This window comes from Chroicocephalus ridibundus, chromosome 1 (genome assembly GCF_963924245.1).
Source record: "Chroicocephalus ridibundus chromosome 1, bChrRid1.1, whole genome shotgun sequence".
NCBI classification, from domain to species: domain Eukaryota; kingdom Metazoa; phylum Chordata; class Aves; order Charadriiformes; family Laridae; genus Chroicocephalus; species Chroicocephalus ridibundus.
The window spans coordinates 130,741,315-130,755,564 of record NC_086284.1 but is presented as its reverse complement, the minus strand read 5'-3'; the positions used below and the strand labels follow the sequence as shown (position 1 = coordinate 130,755,564).

The window sequence follows — 14,250 nt, the reverse complement described above, 5'->3', positions numbered from 1 at the left end:
TTCAATGGTAAGGCTGTGGTTATTTTGCTCTGGCTCATATCAGAGCAGCATTTGTCAACTGAGCATTTATCTGACAAGTGACAAAAAAGCAGCTTCTAACATTGGAGGCAACTGCAGTTACATCTGCTGCATTGCTAAAATCAAAATCCTTATGAAATGCATTGATGCTGTATTTCAGGATCTGTCTCCCGGCTCTCCCCACCTTTTTCATTTTAAAGAGTACATGGTCATAACCTTAGCAGTAAGCACAGGAGAACATGGATGCATATAGATGTTTGACCTGCTAAGGAAAGCTAATAATCTATTCAATCCCAATGTCTGTAAGGGAGTGAGTTATTAAATTACATCTTGCGTTTGTTTTCTGTTGTTAATATAATGCAGTCTCCTCTGGGCCTTTCTGTTCTCTGTAGAGGCGTTTCAGAGGTGCTCCTGACAGTTAGGTTACCTTCGTTGGTTCCCACCCCAGCGATTTTTGAAACAGCAGTGTGGAAACAAGTCACGTGTAGAATACGTGGTGAGGTTTGAAAAAGGCTTCCTGTAAAGGAAAGATAAGCCTTGATCCTCAAGCAGTTGCCCTCATTTGTCAAGCTCTTTGAGCTAACCCTGTTTCCTATTGCAATACATCTGGGTCACTGGAAAAATATGTGTTTAGGAGGAATGCATGAGGTAGGCAAACCAGGTTATATCATCCTCAGAGCTTGTCAGGCCGTGACTGCTTTCTAGCTCATACTGAATCTTGTTCAGGGGAATCCAGGTAACTTGGATGTTATTTTCATCCAGTTCGTGCTCACACAGAAGGGTGAGGGCTCTTAAAAACTGTATTCTGAGCATTTATCAGATTTGTACCAGGTTACATCAGGAGGAGGTAGGTCAGAACACTTGATTCATCTTTAATTCATTAAAGTAGTCATTTAGGGCACTTGTGAAGTGTCAGTTGCTTGTGGTAACAGTGGAGTATCCTGCTATTTATATAACCAACACCGTAAGTCTTGCCTTTGTAGTTGCATATTAAAGTTCTGGCTACATCAAATGGTACAACAAAACTTGTTTGTTGGTTGGGAAAAAGGTGTTCATGTGCCTTTGTGTCTTCTAGGTGATAATGTGCAATACACAGTTACATGGGAGGAACACCGTGGGAAACCCAAGTAGTTTGTTCAAGTACTGGGTAGCATAAAAACTCATAAGGATTGGGGTGCAAAACCTCCCTCTCTATGATTCAGATCCCTTGATCTTTCTGTGCTTGTGTCATGCCATGCCATTGAATTAGTCCCATTTCCAACAGAACATGAAATAAAAATAAAAACGGAGGAGGTAAAACAAAGGTGGTGTGAATTAAATAGAGTTTCTGTAATTCTTAAAACTCGCTGTTGTGAAGTAACGTGGATGGGGTTTAATGATCATATGTATTACTGGTTTACATGTGTCCTTCTGCTTGTACGATGAGAGGATTGTAAAATCATTGTATTCCATTTCTGCTCATTTTTTCTGTCTCTCTAATCTCTCTTGTAAATCTTTCTGATATGTGGAACATGAATCCCCTGAATGAATCAGCCTCAGTAATGGAGTACTTTGTGCAGTGACTTGTTTCCAATAAGACTTGCCAAGACTCTCCGAGAGGAGGCAAGCCTTAAACATATTCATCAGGTTGTATCTACACTGAATCAAACAGAATTCATATTCACAAGACTGTTTTTTCTCTTGGAGTGCGGGTTGCCTTACCGGGCATAACTTAACTTTGATTTTTCAGGGCATTTATTTTCTGTATTTTATTATTAATACCTTGGAAGCGGTGACCCAAGAAAAGGTGGTGGTGAGGTTTTTTTATTGGTATGAAGTGAGAGTCAGGGAAGGAAGAACTTCTCTTGTTGATGAGGAAAAGTGCTAAAATACTTTCTTGCATACATTTGCACATCCTTGGAGTTCCAGAGCTGCCTGGTATTTCCTCTGCACTGCTGGTCGTTGTCCCTCCTCACCCATTTCAAAAAGCTTGTTCTCCAGCCTGGTCCCAGATTCCTTCATGTTGTTACCCAGTTCCTTGGATGACACTGGGAGAGACAACAGCACAGGCATGGTTTCAGAGGCTGCTGCGCCTTGTCTATGTTGCAGAATTACCATACGAGCAGATACAAGTTAGTGGGCCGCTGGCATTTGCTAAGTGCTGGTGCTATTACCATTGTCATTTAAGCAATGATATTTAAAAAAGAGCATCTTTTTGTGGGGAAGAGTGATGTAGGCAGGGCCTTGCAAAGTGACTCAGCCTGTTAGGAAGTATCAGCAGGAGCTATTAAAATGTCCTGAAAATACAAGCATTTATTGTCAAACAATGGTGAGCAGGGATCTTGAATTTTGAGTCTAACGACACACAAGATGAGCAGTTCTTTGCATATCGTGTATTCAAGGTGTGTGTTACCACGTACCATTTCTTCACTCATTGGAGACTGCTGTTGTCTGCTGAGGACAAGTAAGGAGAACAGAGCACTGTGAGGGCAACAGACCACACTCCGTACTTGAAATGATATGTTAAGTCACAGTAATACTATTAAATTGCTATAGCTAAATGAGGTTTGTTTTCAGGTATTAAGATACATAGCCAATGGCCTCCTGTCAAGGGACTCCAGTTGAAGACCTAGGAATTCTGTAATGTTTCCATCCACATAAAGTCTCTGTGTATTATCTTTCTCTTTAGAAAGATCTGGTTGTTAATGCAGCAAGCACAGGAGAGGTTACTTCTAATGAATGTGCCTAGCTTTCAAAAATATTTTTTCAGGTTGATATAGTTAATTATACCCACCCCCTCAGCCCCAGCATTAAACATATTCACAGTCTTGATAGGATTTGCACAGAAGACTGCATTAAAATATCAGAAGTCTTTTTAAGACCTGTTTTACTGCTGAAAATTCTCAGTTCCACAGTTAGGCACTATGTGATTATAGTACTTTGTCATTTAATTCCTCTTTGTTCCTTCTTTCCTTAGCTAATGTATTCTTTAACAAGTACCTTATTAGAAAGCTACGTTTGTTGTTTCTCTGTGTTATGCTCACATGGACCTCTAACCTGATCCTAGATATTAAAAGCCATACTTGTCTTTGGTTTTTGTCTTGCTCTGTTTTGCCTTGAGTAAGTTCATATGGTCAAGTTGGAGATAACTGGGACATCAAAATGCATGTAAACAAAATATTTACAAATGTTAACACTGGCTTACTGTATATGAATGGTTAATGTGTATTATTAATTCCTTAATAGAAATTCTATAAGATGAAAGTAACCTTTCTAAAAGATGAGACATTTTTAAACTTTTTTTTGGTGTGTGTGTCACTGTGGGATGTGAGTTTGGGACTTTTAAATTTGCACTTGTGTTTTGGCAGGGAAGGGATTAAGGGGTTAATAGACTGCTTTAAATAATGATGTCACCTTGAAATACCTCCTAATGAAAATATTGAATGAGCAGAACAATTATATCCTTGTCCGTGTTTATAATCAGAAAATTACTTATGTTGGAGACTATATTAATTAGTGTGACCTTAAATGTAAGTTTGACTTGCGTATTAGTGCACAAGTGCAAAGCCTAAAGGAAAAACAGTTTGGTGGCAGCTCACACGCCCACTAAAGACGTGTATTTAAAACATCCACAGCTTTCTCATCCTGTTGGCTTCTCTGAATATTTTAATTGTACTTCATGCTTCAAATCTATTGCTGATTTTTTAGGTTGTTTTTTCTTCTCTATTCTCTTTCAGAAAGATGAGGTGTACCTCAACTTGGTGCTGGACTATGTTCCTGAAACAGTATACAGAGTTGCCAGACATTATAGTCGGGCCAAACAGACACTCCCTATGATTTATGTCAAGGTACGTAACTGATAGATGTGGTTAGATGAAGAGGGATATTATAGGAACAGGCTCTGTGGATACCTCTCTTCTGACGTAATTAGTTTTCCGAAATTTTTAGGAGTGCATACATCTTGAGGCAAGAAAAAAAAAAAAAAAGATTAGCATGATTATTTGTTACTGCGAAGGAAGAATAGAGGCAAGAGTCTTAAAGCAAGCACTCCTGATTTCTCACTTTACAAAAGATCTTGGAATGGGTGGGGGAGACCAAGTGTGGGAGGAGTATTTTGATTTCAAGCAGCTTAGATAGAGACTGACACCAGCCAGATTATCAGCTTCAGTTTCCTGAGATGATGAAGACACAATAGTACAAAGGTCAGGAACTGAAAGAGGATGTCAGGAAGAAGAGTGTCCTCTTATCTGTTATCTTCCTCCTTTCCTGGCACATGAGTAAGAGTTCATGTGCTTCTGTTGTGAACATGAAAGGCATATTTTTGTCCCCTTCCCTGCACACGGATCTCAGTGGCTCTTGTCTTGAAGAGCTACACAGGATACGAAGTTTGTAGCCTCAAAACCTCACATAAGTTGTCTGCATCTTTTGTAGTCTTTTACGAAGTGATTAAAATGAATAAAATGTCATTTTTTTGGTCAAACACAGAACCCATCTGGATCTCATCGTTCCACTTCATATATTGTGGTGACCACAATCCGCACGCTAGTGAATGATCACGTTTTCACATGACATTAACTTTTTAACGTGGCATCCAGGCAGCATTAAATGGAAATTGGCAACAAATATTCCCGATTCATATTGATTTCTCCAGAGTCCTCTTTAGAAGTGTAATCCTTTAACATTACTTAAGAAAGAACTTCAATTTGATTGAAAGAAGATGAAAGTTACAAAGATGAAAGTTACAAATAGTAATTACTCCAATAACAGTGTTGTGCCATAACTGTATATGCATAAGTTGTAAATGGCATGTCTCCCCGATAGCCAGCATTGGTACCTGTTCTTAAGAAAGCACAGAATCTTATCATCTAGCATCCAGAAAGAATTTCTACTGAAATGTCACTCTGCTTGTTCTGTTGGTGGAACAGCGTGTCTTCAGATTATATGCTACCCAAAATTTGTTAGCCTAGCTTTTGATAAATTGTTTATATAGCTTTCGTGAGTATTCTTGCCCTAATTGCTTTTCATTATGGGGACTTGAGAAAAATTGTCCTTACTTATCCTATGAGAGAAAATTCTTCAACTCTTTCATCTTGCTGGATACTGGGGACTTCCCGTTCTAGGTAGCCTGAAAGGCTGTTTTTATTTTTCTGGTAAGGCAAGCCTTTCTCATAATCCTGTATTTAAATAGATCACGTTACCTTGATGACATTAAGGCTTTTGCAATTTTCCAGACATCTTGGCTACACAAAGGTCAGATCATACCTATTTGTTTACTTCTGATTGATACGTACCTAGGCAGGCAGAGAACTGCTCTTCCCTGGGTAACAAAGAAGCTGTTAAAGAACTGCAGGGAAGCTTTTCTAGTAATCTTTTTCGTAATTTTTAACTTCTAACATGCTGCAAGAAATTCTTGTAAACTTTGGGTTTGCTGTGTGGAGATGAAAGGCATACTTTCTAAATCCTACGTGTGTTGACTTGACTTCTCAAGTTAGCGCAATCTTTTGGATTATTTTGCAATACGCTTGCACAATGCATACTTCACATGTCTACAGCAGGCAATTCAGAAAACATGTTTGTTTGCTTTTCTTTGTGCAGAGTTGTGGTTTTGAGAAACAAATACGAAAACTAAAGACCTAGAGCCAAAATTCAGGCGACTGTCTTCCCGCTCCTACCTTCCCCACCAAATGAACAACAAAAAACAAGGGAGAGAGAAAGAGTGAAACACAAAGATAGTGGTGAAAGTGAGGCAAACACCACCCGATAGCAATATCTAGCAATTGCACACAGTTTTACAGACCATTAAAGGTGAATTGTGGAGAATGAGCTTAGAAAAGGAAAGTGTGGAGTTGCAACTCCAGTACAATGTCCTGCCTTCAGCTTGATTATCTTTTTTTTTTTTTTTTTTTTCCTTAATGGAACCTGGGGGGAGACACAACAAAGATAACAAATAACCTGCCTGCCTGTTGTCAACCTTGAAATAGGGCTTCCCATGCCTTTATAACTGTATATGCCCTACAGCCCTAATTGCATCCACCAGCTTTTTATTCTCCATAGTGTGTGGCTCCAGCAGGTGGACATCATCCCCTTGCCCTGAGAAGCTCTTGGTTACATAACACCTCCTCTTGCTGTATTCCTTCTTGCTGTAAGGGGTTGGTTAGCCTTGGACTGGGGCAGAGCAATCCCTCCCTCAGCATACTTGTTTGCTCTGCCTTGCATAAAATGACTCTGAACAGTCGCTTTTATCTGCCCCCTCTTTTTGCCCAGAGATTTGAAACTGAAATGAATCTGTTCCCTCACCAAGAGCAACTAGGAGATTCACTCAAGTGACAGACTGAGACGCTACCATAGTCTTTGGCAACTTTTAATGTGTTGTTAATAACTTCATCAACTAAAGGGTTTTCTTTGTAGGCTGTTTTTTTTTCCGCCTTACATAACCTGGAATACTTCATTTCTGTGAAGAGTCTGATTTATAAAGCAAACTGAAACACCTTTATTTTGTGTATGTTTCTTGTGACTACTGTTATTTATAAACGTTGGGAAACCGGCACAGTTATTTTTTTTGAAATTGTGCTCATTTTTGGAAGGACAAATGAACAAATCTGAGCTGCGTGTGGGGTATGTGGCAAGGCGTGGTTGGGGAAGGTATGCAAATACCTTGCCCATCTTCATAGCACTAATACGCGTTCAGTAGGGTCTTTTTTGTGTGATTTTTGTTTTTCTTCTAGTACGTGTTTGTGCTAAATTAATTGTTTACTCTGTTTTGACTGTGAAAGCATGCCTTATGCAATGTTACTGTGTTCCAGTTGTACATGTATCAGCTGTTCCGGAGTTTAGCCTATATCCATTCCTTTGGGATCTGCCACCGGGATATAAAACCACAGAACCTCTTGCTGGACCCTGATACAGCTGTCCTAAAACTCTGCGACTTCGGAAGGTAAGCGCACCTGTGGCCTGAAGCCTGGTGAAAACAGCTTCTTTTAAAGTGAACCCAGGTGCAGTTTTGCAAAGAAACCCTCTGAGTTCCTCAGAATGTCTTCACTTGTAGTTTTGAAAGAAAAATTATCGATACTCTGATTTCCTCGTAAAATTACTTTGGTGAGGGAAGAGCTGGAAAAGAATATCAAGAAGGAGGGAATTAAAATTCAAGCCTGTTATTTATGCAGGTATTAAAAAATAAATATGCCATCATATAGGGAAAATACTACACCATGGAAAATTACAACCAAATATTGGGATGAAATATGTTCGGGCAAGAGAAGACAGGTGCAGTGGCATAATAACCTAAAAAGGCTACTGTTACACTTTATTAGTCTACTTGTATGTATATCAATTCACTTAATATTTCAAGTACGGTAGAGGCTGAAGAACAAAAGCAACACTTCTGATTGAAGCTGTTAGATAGTGGACATACAACATGTAGCCTAGTTTCCAGTGGCACATTTGTTTCCAGTATCCATTCAAGTGAATCGCCTTTAGAGTCCAGTCTCCATCTTAGAACTGATACAGAAATTCGGTGCATCAACACTGAGACAGGAGACAGATTTCGCTCTGGGAAGGCTGAGTCTTTAGGTTGTGCTATAACTTTGCAGACCAAAATAGTTAGGGCTTATGTGCAAGAGGTCACGGAAGCTGCTGTTGCTAAATTCTGCTTGCCCATAATGTGTGGGAATGTCAGATGGTGGTTATTCAAGCAGTGCATCGTCATGCCTGGTGGCTCGGGAATCTCCTCCTCAGCTCTACCTCACCAGTGTGTTGGAGCAAAATAAGAATCACACTGAAACTCGAAAGTAACAGTGCATAAAAAGGTGGTACTTCCTATGTGTTAACAGTGGGGAATTTGTTAATGGTAGTTCCTATATAAAAAAAACAGAAAACCTGAGACTTTTAAAAACAGGCTAAATGGGTGGTGGGAGTCCTTCTTCCCTGAAGGCTGAGAAGAGTGTCTGGAATGTTGAGTTTGGCTGGCTTGTCACTCAGCTGGGTTTGGTGCTGCTTATTTGTATGTTGTATTTCTGAAAGGGCAGTTTTGTCTTCTAGCTCCTTTCCGTCTACCACTTGGTGTTAATTGGGAGAAGTATAATATGTTCATAGACTCATGTTCTAAAAGTAATGTGCTTTCATGTTCCTTTATTATCTTAGATTCTTCCAAAGGTAGTGGTTGGGGCAATACTGTAGGTTAGATCCTTTGTGGCTGATCTTTTGCAGTATAAATGAAGTCTTCATGTTAATCATGCACCATTAACATGTGACTACAATGGCAAAGGTTTTTTTTCCTTTGTCTCCTCATACTACAGTCCCTTAAACAGCAAAGAACCAGAATATTCTGACGTAAAATAAAAAAAAAAAAATTAAAAAAAAATACTCTCAGTTCTGGTGAGCATCCAGACCTTTTGAACCTTAAAAGGTAACTACGTTTGACTGAACTGTATTCTGTCTTCTTTTTCTTTGTAAACAAACCTTTTGTACCTGGCAAAAGACAACGGCCGGACAAAAATCTGACTCCATATATCACCTAGATTGTAGTCAGAATTTCCTTTGCTATGTCCAGCATAAGGTTGCGGATTGATAGATTGGACTGATTTCGCAGTAAATCATTGAGTCTGTGGCTTGCATCAGCTTAGAAGAACATGGTACTTTAGCATTTAGGAATTGGGGGATGGGTGAAGAGTCCCAAAACTTAATGTTGGTCTGTACTGCAGTATTGTAAAACTGTTCGTTACTGAGAGATTATTATTTTGTTTCCTTTTCAGTGCAAAACAGCTGGTTCGTGGAGAACCTAATGTCTCATACATCTGCTCTCGGTACTACAGGGCACCAGAGTTGATCTTTGGAGCCACCGATTATACCTCCAGTATAGGTATGTATGTGTATTTGTTGAAATCTATACCAACTGCATGAGTTTTTATTCTGTAGTTAAGTGTAAAGGTTTCCAGAGATCTTGGATAAAATCCCCAGAGGTAGAATTTTGTTGTAAATGGTCAGGCACAACTTCTTAATGAAATATACACATTTTATAGACGGGTGCTGTGATTTCTATGCCTTTTGAGATTTCAGTGTCAATTCCATTCGGAGAGGGGCTTTTTTAAGGTATGGGGGGAAATCTGCTTTCAAGCAAAAAATCCAGGTAGTTTTGCCATTTACTTTAATAGTAGGTATGAGATCTCAAGCCAGAAGAGCATTTAGATGACTTAAAGTAAGTGTAAAGAGTGACTGTAGAAATAGCAACTACTGCTTCCGATATGCTGTTACTTAGACACAAATAATTCCGTAATTTATTTACTCCCATTTTTGTGGGAGGGAAAATGTGGCCTAATAATTGGCTTTAAACTCTCTTTACAGTTTTAATATATTGTGTACAGCAGTCTTTCTGATTCAAGTTATTCTGTTAACTTTTGCTGTCCTTTAGTCATTAATTTTGAGCATGAAGAAGACTTGTTCTAGTACCTGGCACGTAGCTGTGTCATGGAAATGTTAGGGAAGCTGGAGGTTTTGGCAGAGGATGGAGAACAGCCGGGTTTTCTTACAGTGGAGTCCTAAAAATGAACAGCGAAATGAAAAATAAAAATGAACAGCTATGTGTCGGCTGGTTGTGGGGTAACTTATTCAGTTTTTTAGTCAGGATATTCCCTGGGCTCCTTCTGAGTGCTAGTGCTAGAAAGACGGGATTTAGCTCTCTGATTCCCCAATAGTGTGCTAAGCTTTTAGCTTGCTTATGGACTTGAGTTGCTTTGGCAAGGTTTAATATGTCCAAAAGGATTTGGAGATCATGATCAAGTCTTGGCAGAATATAACCAGTTAAAGTATGTTTAAAGTTAGTATGTTTTAACTATTGTTAAACCCAGTGGCTGGCTGACTGGTTTTAACTCGTCAGTTTTTTGAAAACAGAAGCGTTCCTGAAGACTTACTTGCTCTCACTAATTTTTTTTTCCCATTAGTTGCTTTTCAGTATGTATTATAGCAACACTTGCGTATCTCCCTGGTAGGAAAAAGAGGCAGGACCATAAGAAGTCTGAGGAAAGTAATGGCACAAGAAAGATAAAGGGGCAGAACTTACTTAATGATTGGCGGCTGCCAGAATTGGCAGCCCCAGCGCTGCTCTTTCTTGCCCCTGGATACCCTAGCTCTCATGGTTTACTGTTTAATATGCCGATTCAGCTTCAACTGACAAGAGGCTTTTGGTTAGGTTAACTTTCTGCTACATTAATGAGTTGAATCAGCATTACTGTGTAGTCTGATAAGCAGCAGAGCCCAGGTGAAAGCTAAGTGGCGGGAGCTCGTGAGTGAGAGAAGGCAGCTGATCCTGGCTGACATCATTTTGCCAGCTGAGAGCGAATAGATTGGCTGAGCTGTGTTATCAGAGTGCACTGAGACAACTTGTTTCAGAGGATAACTGCATAAAACAAATATTTTAGGTGTCACCAGAAGAGACTGCTTTGTAGATAAGCCTGTGAAATGTCTCTTGCTCCAACTGTGTAATGGCTTTCGTCTTGTACTTTTTTTGCAGAACCTCTTTAAAGTTGCGCTTTCCATTTTTGTTTTCTTATCTGCTGGTCTCTAAAACAGTTCTAATAAAAATATCATCCTAAAGTGAGGAGTCTATTTTCTGTTTGCTATGTGGTTCAGACTTTCTTGTGCCCCCTCAAAAAAAATCCTGGCCCCCCAAGCCCCTTCTCTGAAACTTGCACAGAATAGCTTAAAAATGAATTTCAGCAAATACTCCTTCCTATCCTTTCTTCCCCCCACTTCCATCTCAGCAGAATCTTTGCATTTGGGAGCTGAGAAGTAATAAAATGCTTTTACAAACATTGCCATTTCCCAGTGTTCTGCAGTATGTTAGAAATTCTAGGGGTTTAGTTTTGTGATGCTGCTGTTTCCAGTGATGGCAAATACCATGCTATTCCTTAGTCCTTGCTAGATAGTTCTTGCTTAGTTTTAGCAACAGCACTTAGTGAGAATCCTCACTATTTCTCGTAGGATTGCTCATCCAAACTCAATCAGCATTATTTGTACACCAACCAACAAGCACAGATAGGTTTCTTGAGAGAGGTAGAGGAAGGAACATTTAATTATCAGTACTTTATCCAGAGCTCACGGCATAGGGAACTGTGAAATGCTTCAGTATTGTAACACTGCATTTTAAACCTTTTGTTTTTAATGTGGACATGCTTGTGTTTTCTAGTTCTTGTTTTCTTCTGAATTGTTAGCACAGCAGCCTTTTCCTACTATAGAGTCTTTTTCTTTTATGTAAGAATCCACTCGTGTGTGGTAACAAAAACAGAAATGTAAGGTTGGGATCTTCATTCTTCTGTTTAAATACACTATCTTAAAACTACATGAAAAATAAAATCAGCGAAGAATAAGAAGCCAAAAAGTGTTCAAAGTAGAACTTTTTGCACGTTATCTGCAAGGCATCCAGCTGTTTTCCTAAGGTTTTTGTTGTTTGCTAATGTTACTGCAGGGCTTATGATTGTAGCGTGGTGTGATCCAGTAATTATTGGAAATATTTCTGAGCAAGAAGTGCTTTTTAAACCTAAGCAGTGACACTGTGGTGGCCCAAGACTGACAGTACAGCCAGCCTGCATCATGACCATTTCAATAGTTAGTCATCTTGTTTGGCACTGTAACCAGGAGTTGCATTAGGCTTTCTGGCTTCGTCTAAGTTGTCTTTTAACACATGAATTTGTCCTTGCGACTTTACTTCCGTGTAGCAGAAGCTAAAGTTGATTCCAGGTTGTGTCTTTCCATCCTGGATGTCACAACAGAACTGTAAACTGGATTTTAACTTCTAAGATCTTGATTATTTCATCAAAGTGCATGACTTAAATTCTAACCCAAAATGTCCCTTTAAAAATGACTCACAGGCAGGGGTAGTGTTTGTTGCACTTTTGTAAAGTACTGCATTAGTGCTGTATATAAATATATATGATAGTAAAAGTAGCATCAAAACATGTTTACTGCAGTTAATGCCTGTGTGTGTCATCCAGCAGACCTGGGACTATTACTAAAATAATGACCTGGGAAATGGCCGATTCAAGTTTTTAAATAATCCCTGTTGCCAAATAGCTACAAATCGGGCCCATTATAGCTCTGTCATCTGCCTGCATTACAACTTCAAGCGATTTTTTCAGTGGTCAGACACAAGCATTTGTGTCACTTGGTTGTCTTCGTAGCTTGTACAGTTTGGGCTTTTGTGCACCTTTGACTAGGATTCTGCAAGCGTGTGCATGTCCCTGAGGCTTGCTGGGGATGGCACGTAGTTTTGTTCCTGAAGCTGATTTGTAGGAGGCTTGGTGGGTTTTTTTGCAAACCAAGCTCTTCAGCTGTCCCTTGACAGCATTTTGGCCAAAGCTTCTGCCTTGCAGGTCTGTGTGTTACGCCATCCCAGAGTGTGTTGCTGGCATGCTGCTGGCTGCTCTGGTCATCTTGAGTGCTGCTGCCTGCTGAAGAACCACAGGATGGCTGCCCACATTCCCCTACAATGTCCAGGGACAGACATAGGGGCTGGAGCCAGGGTGAATGCAGACATACCTGTTACAATGAATGTGATTCTCTTACATAAAAAGAAGTTGTGCAGTTAAGCTTTACCCCCACAACATTCAGTTTTTCAGTAGCTTAAGTGATGGGGCAATGGAGGACTCAAAAGAACGTGGTGGCGCTTCTGGATAACAAGGGTCTGCTGGTCTCAGTGCATTTTTTCTGTCACTGTGCTAGCAGGAATTGACAGTGTTCCAGAGGGAGAATTTATAGCCACTGGCAGGGAAAGATTGATCTGTGTGGCTGTATCCCTGGCTTGTCTTGCTATATCCAAAAATAAGTATCACACGAAGTTAGTTGTTCACTTTTCTAGCAAGCAGTAAGACTGAGGGAGTGACTATTTCACCTCAGCAGCCTGGAGCAGAAGCTCCTCTGGGGGCATGCACACTTGAGCTGTCTCAGTTTCCTGGGGAAGAACCATCACAAGGTGTGTCCCAAACCTGTTGACAAACAGTGAAAAGTATTTGCTTCTGTATCTCGGATGGCAACTTCCAATGCTGAAAATAAGCACAGGCATTAATTTACTGGACTATTCTATCACCTGTCATTGTAGTTTCAGCTCTTCATTGCAGAAAAATAGAGATACCTGTGTTTAGCTTTTGTTCCAAGTACTGGAACAAGCATGGCTTTCCAAGCATTTTCATGTTTTGGCCTTATTCTGTCTTCATAATCTCTGGATCTGTGGTGGCTTGATGTGCAAAACTTGCACCAACATAGCACGCATGCTCGTAATCCAGAATTTTGGTCTTGTTCTGACATCCCAAAAAGCGTTCCAAACAGCGTCAATGAAAAGCACTTTGTGTTCTGGCATTTGGCAACGAGAAGCTGCTGATTTTACGACTTCCTAGGGCTGCTTTTCTGACTCCTGGTTTCTTCCCTGCTAGTTTGTTTCCACAGTTTCTAGGGCAGCAACTTTGAGTCACCTCCAAGATGAAGTGAGTCCATCAAGATCAGTGGATACTGGGGCAGAGATGAATAGATGGGGGGGAAACGTAGAAATGTAAATGTGCCCCCTAAAGTGTCAGATAAAGGAAAGGTCTTAATTTATACTAAATGGATGAGAGCAGGCTTATCTTTTCTTTTCCTTTTTCTTTCTTTTCTTTTTCCTTTCTTTATATCCTCTAAATAAGTATTTAGAGGAGCTGGTAATAGAATGAATGGTGCTCATGCTGTGAAGAAGAGCTTCTCATCTTGGAAAGGCAGAGTTTGAGATCGCAAAAGATGAGATTCGTGGACATGGTATTCTGTCACAGACAACTGAAAATGGCCATTGCCCACTTGCAGATTTAAACCTAAGGAGTGTGCTTTGCAGGTTGTCCTGCTGGATGCCTCTTTCTGAAGTAAAGAGAAATTTTCCTTTTCTTACCTTCTCTAATGCTGGAATGGCATTGAAAAGCAACGGAATTATATAGATGATATTTGTAGACAAGTTAATGTCCACCCAACAACTGTGAAGATCAATAAAGTAATAGAAACTTAAATTTAAGAAAAGTTTTGGAATATAAGAGGCTCTATGAATTTTTGTGTGCTTAAATTAGTTCAGGTAGTTATGTGCTAATGGTATTTACCTTAGATGTTCTTCAGTTTATGACAGATACGTCATTAGCTACTATTATAATGTGCGAAAGCTATCTGAAATAAGCTTATTCGAAGATTGTTTTTGGCTGGCAGTTGCATTTACTGTCCATATTGTTTAGACTACATTTCTCCAAAGGTATG

The 14,250-nt window shown here is 39.8% G+C and overlaps 1 protein-coding gene across 2 annotated transcripts in view; it reads left to right on the top strand.

Annotated features, from left to right (window-relative positions):
• The window catches only part of GSK3B (glycogen synthase kinase 3 beta), a 153,474-nt gene that overhangs the window by 96,468 nt on the left and 42,756 nt on the right, over window positions 1-14,250 (top strand). For both annotated transcript variants that reach the window (XM_063351972.1, XM_063351982.1), the window contains exons 4-6: window positions 3,735-3,845; window positions 6,801-6,931; window positions 8,748-8,854. In XM_063351972.1, the coding sequence (XP_063208042.1) occupies window positions 3,735-3,845; window positions 6,801-6,931; window positions 8,748-8,854 (349 nt within the window). The remainder of the gene's footprint in view (window positions 1-3,734; window positions 3,846-6,800; window positions 6,932-8,747; window positions 8,855-14,250) is intronic.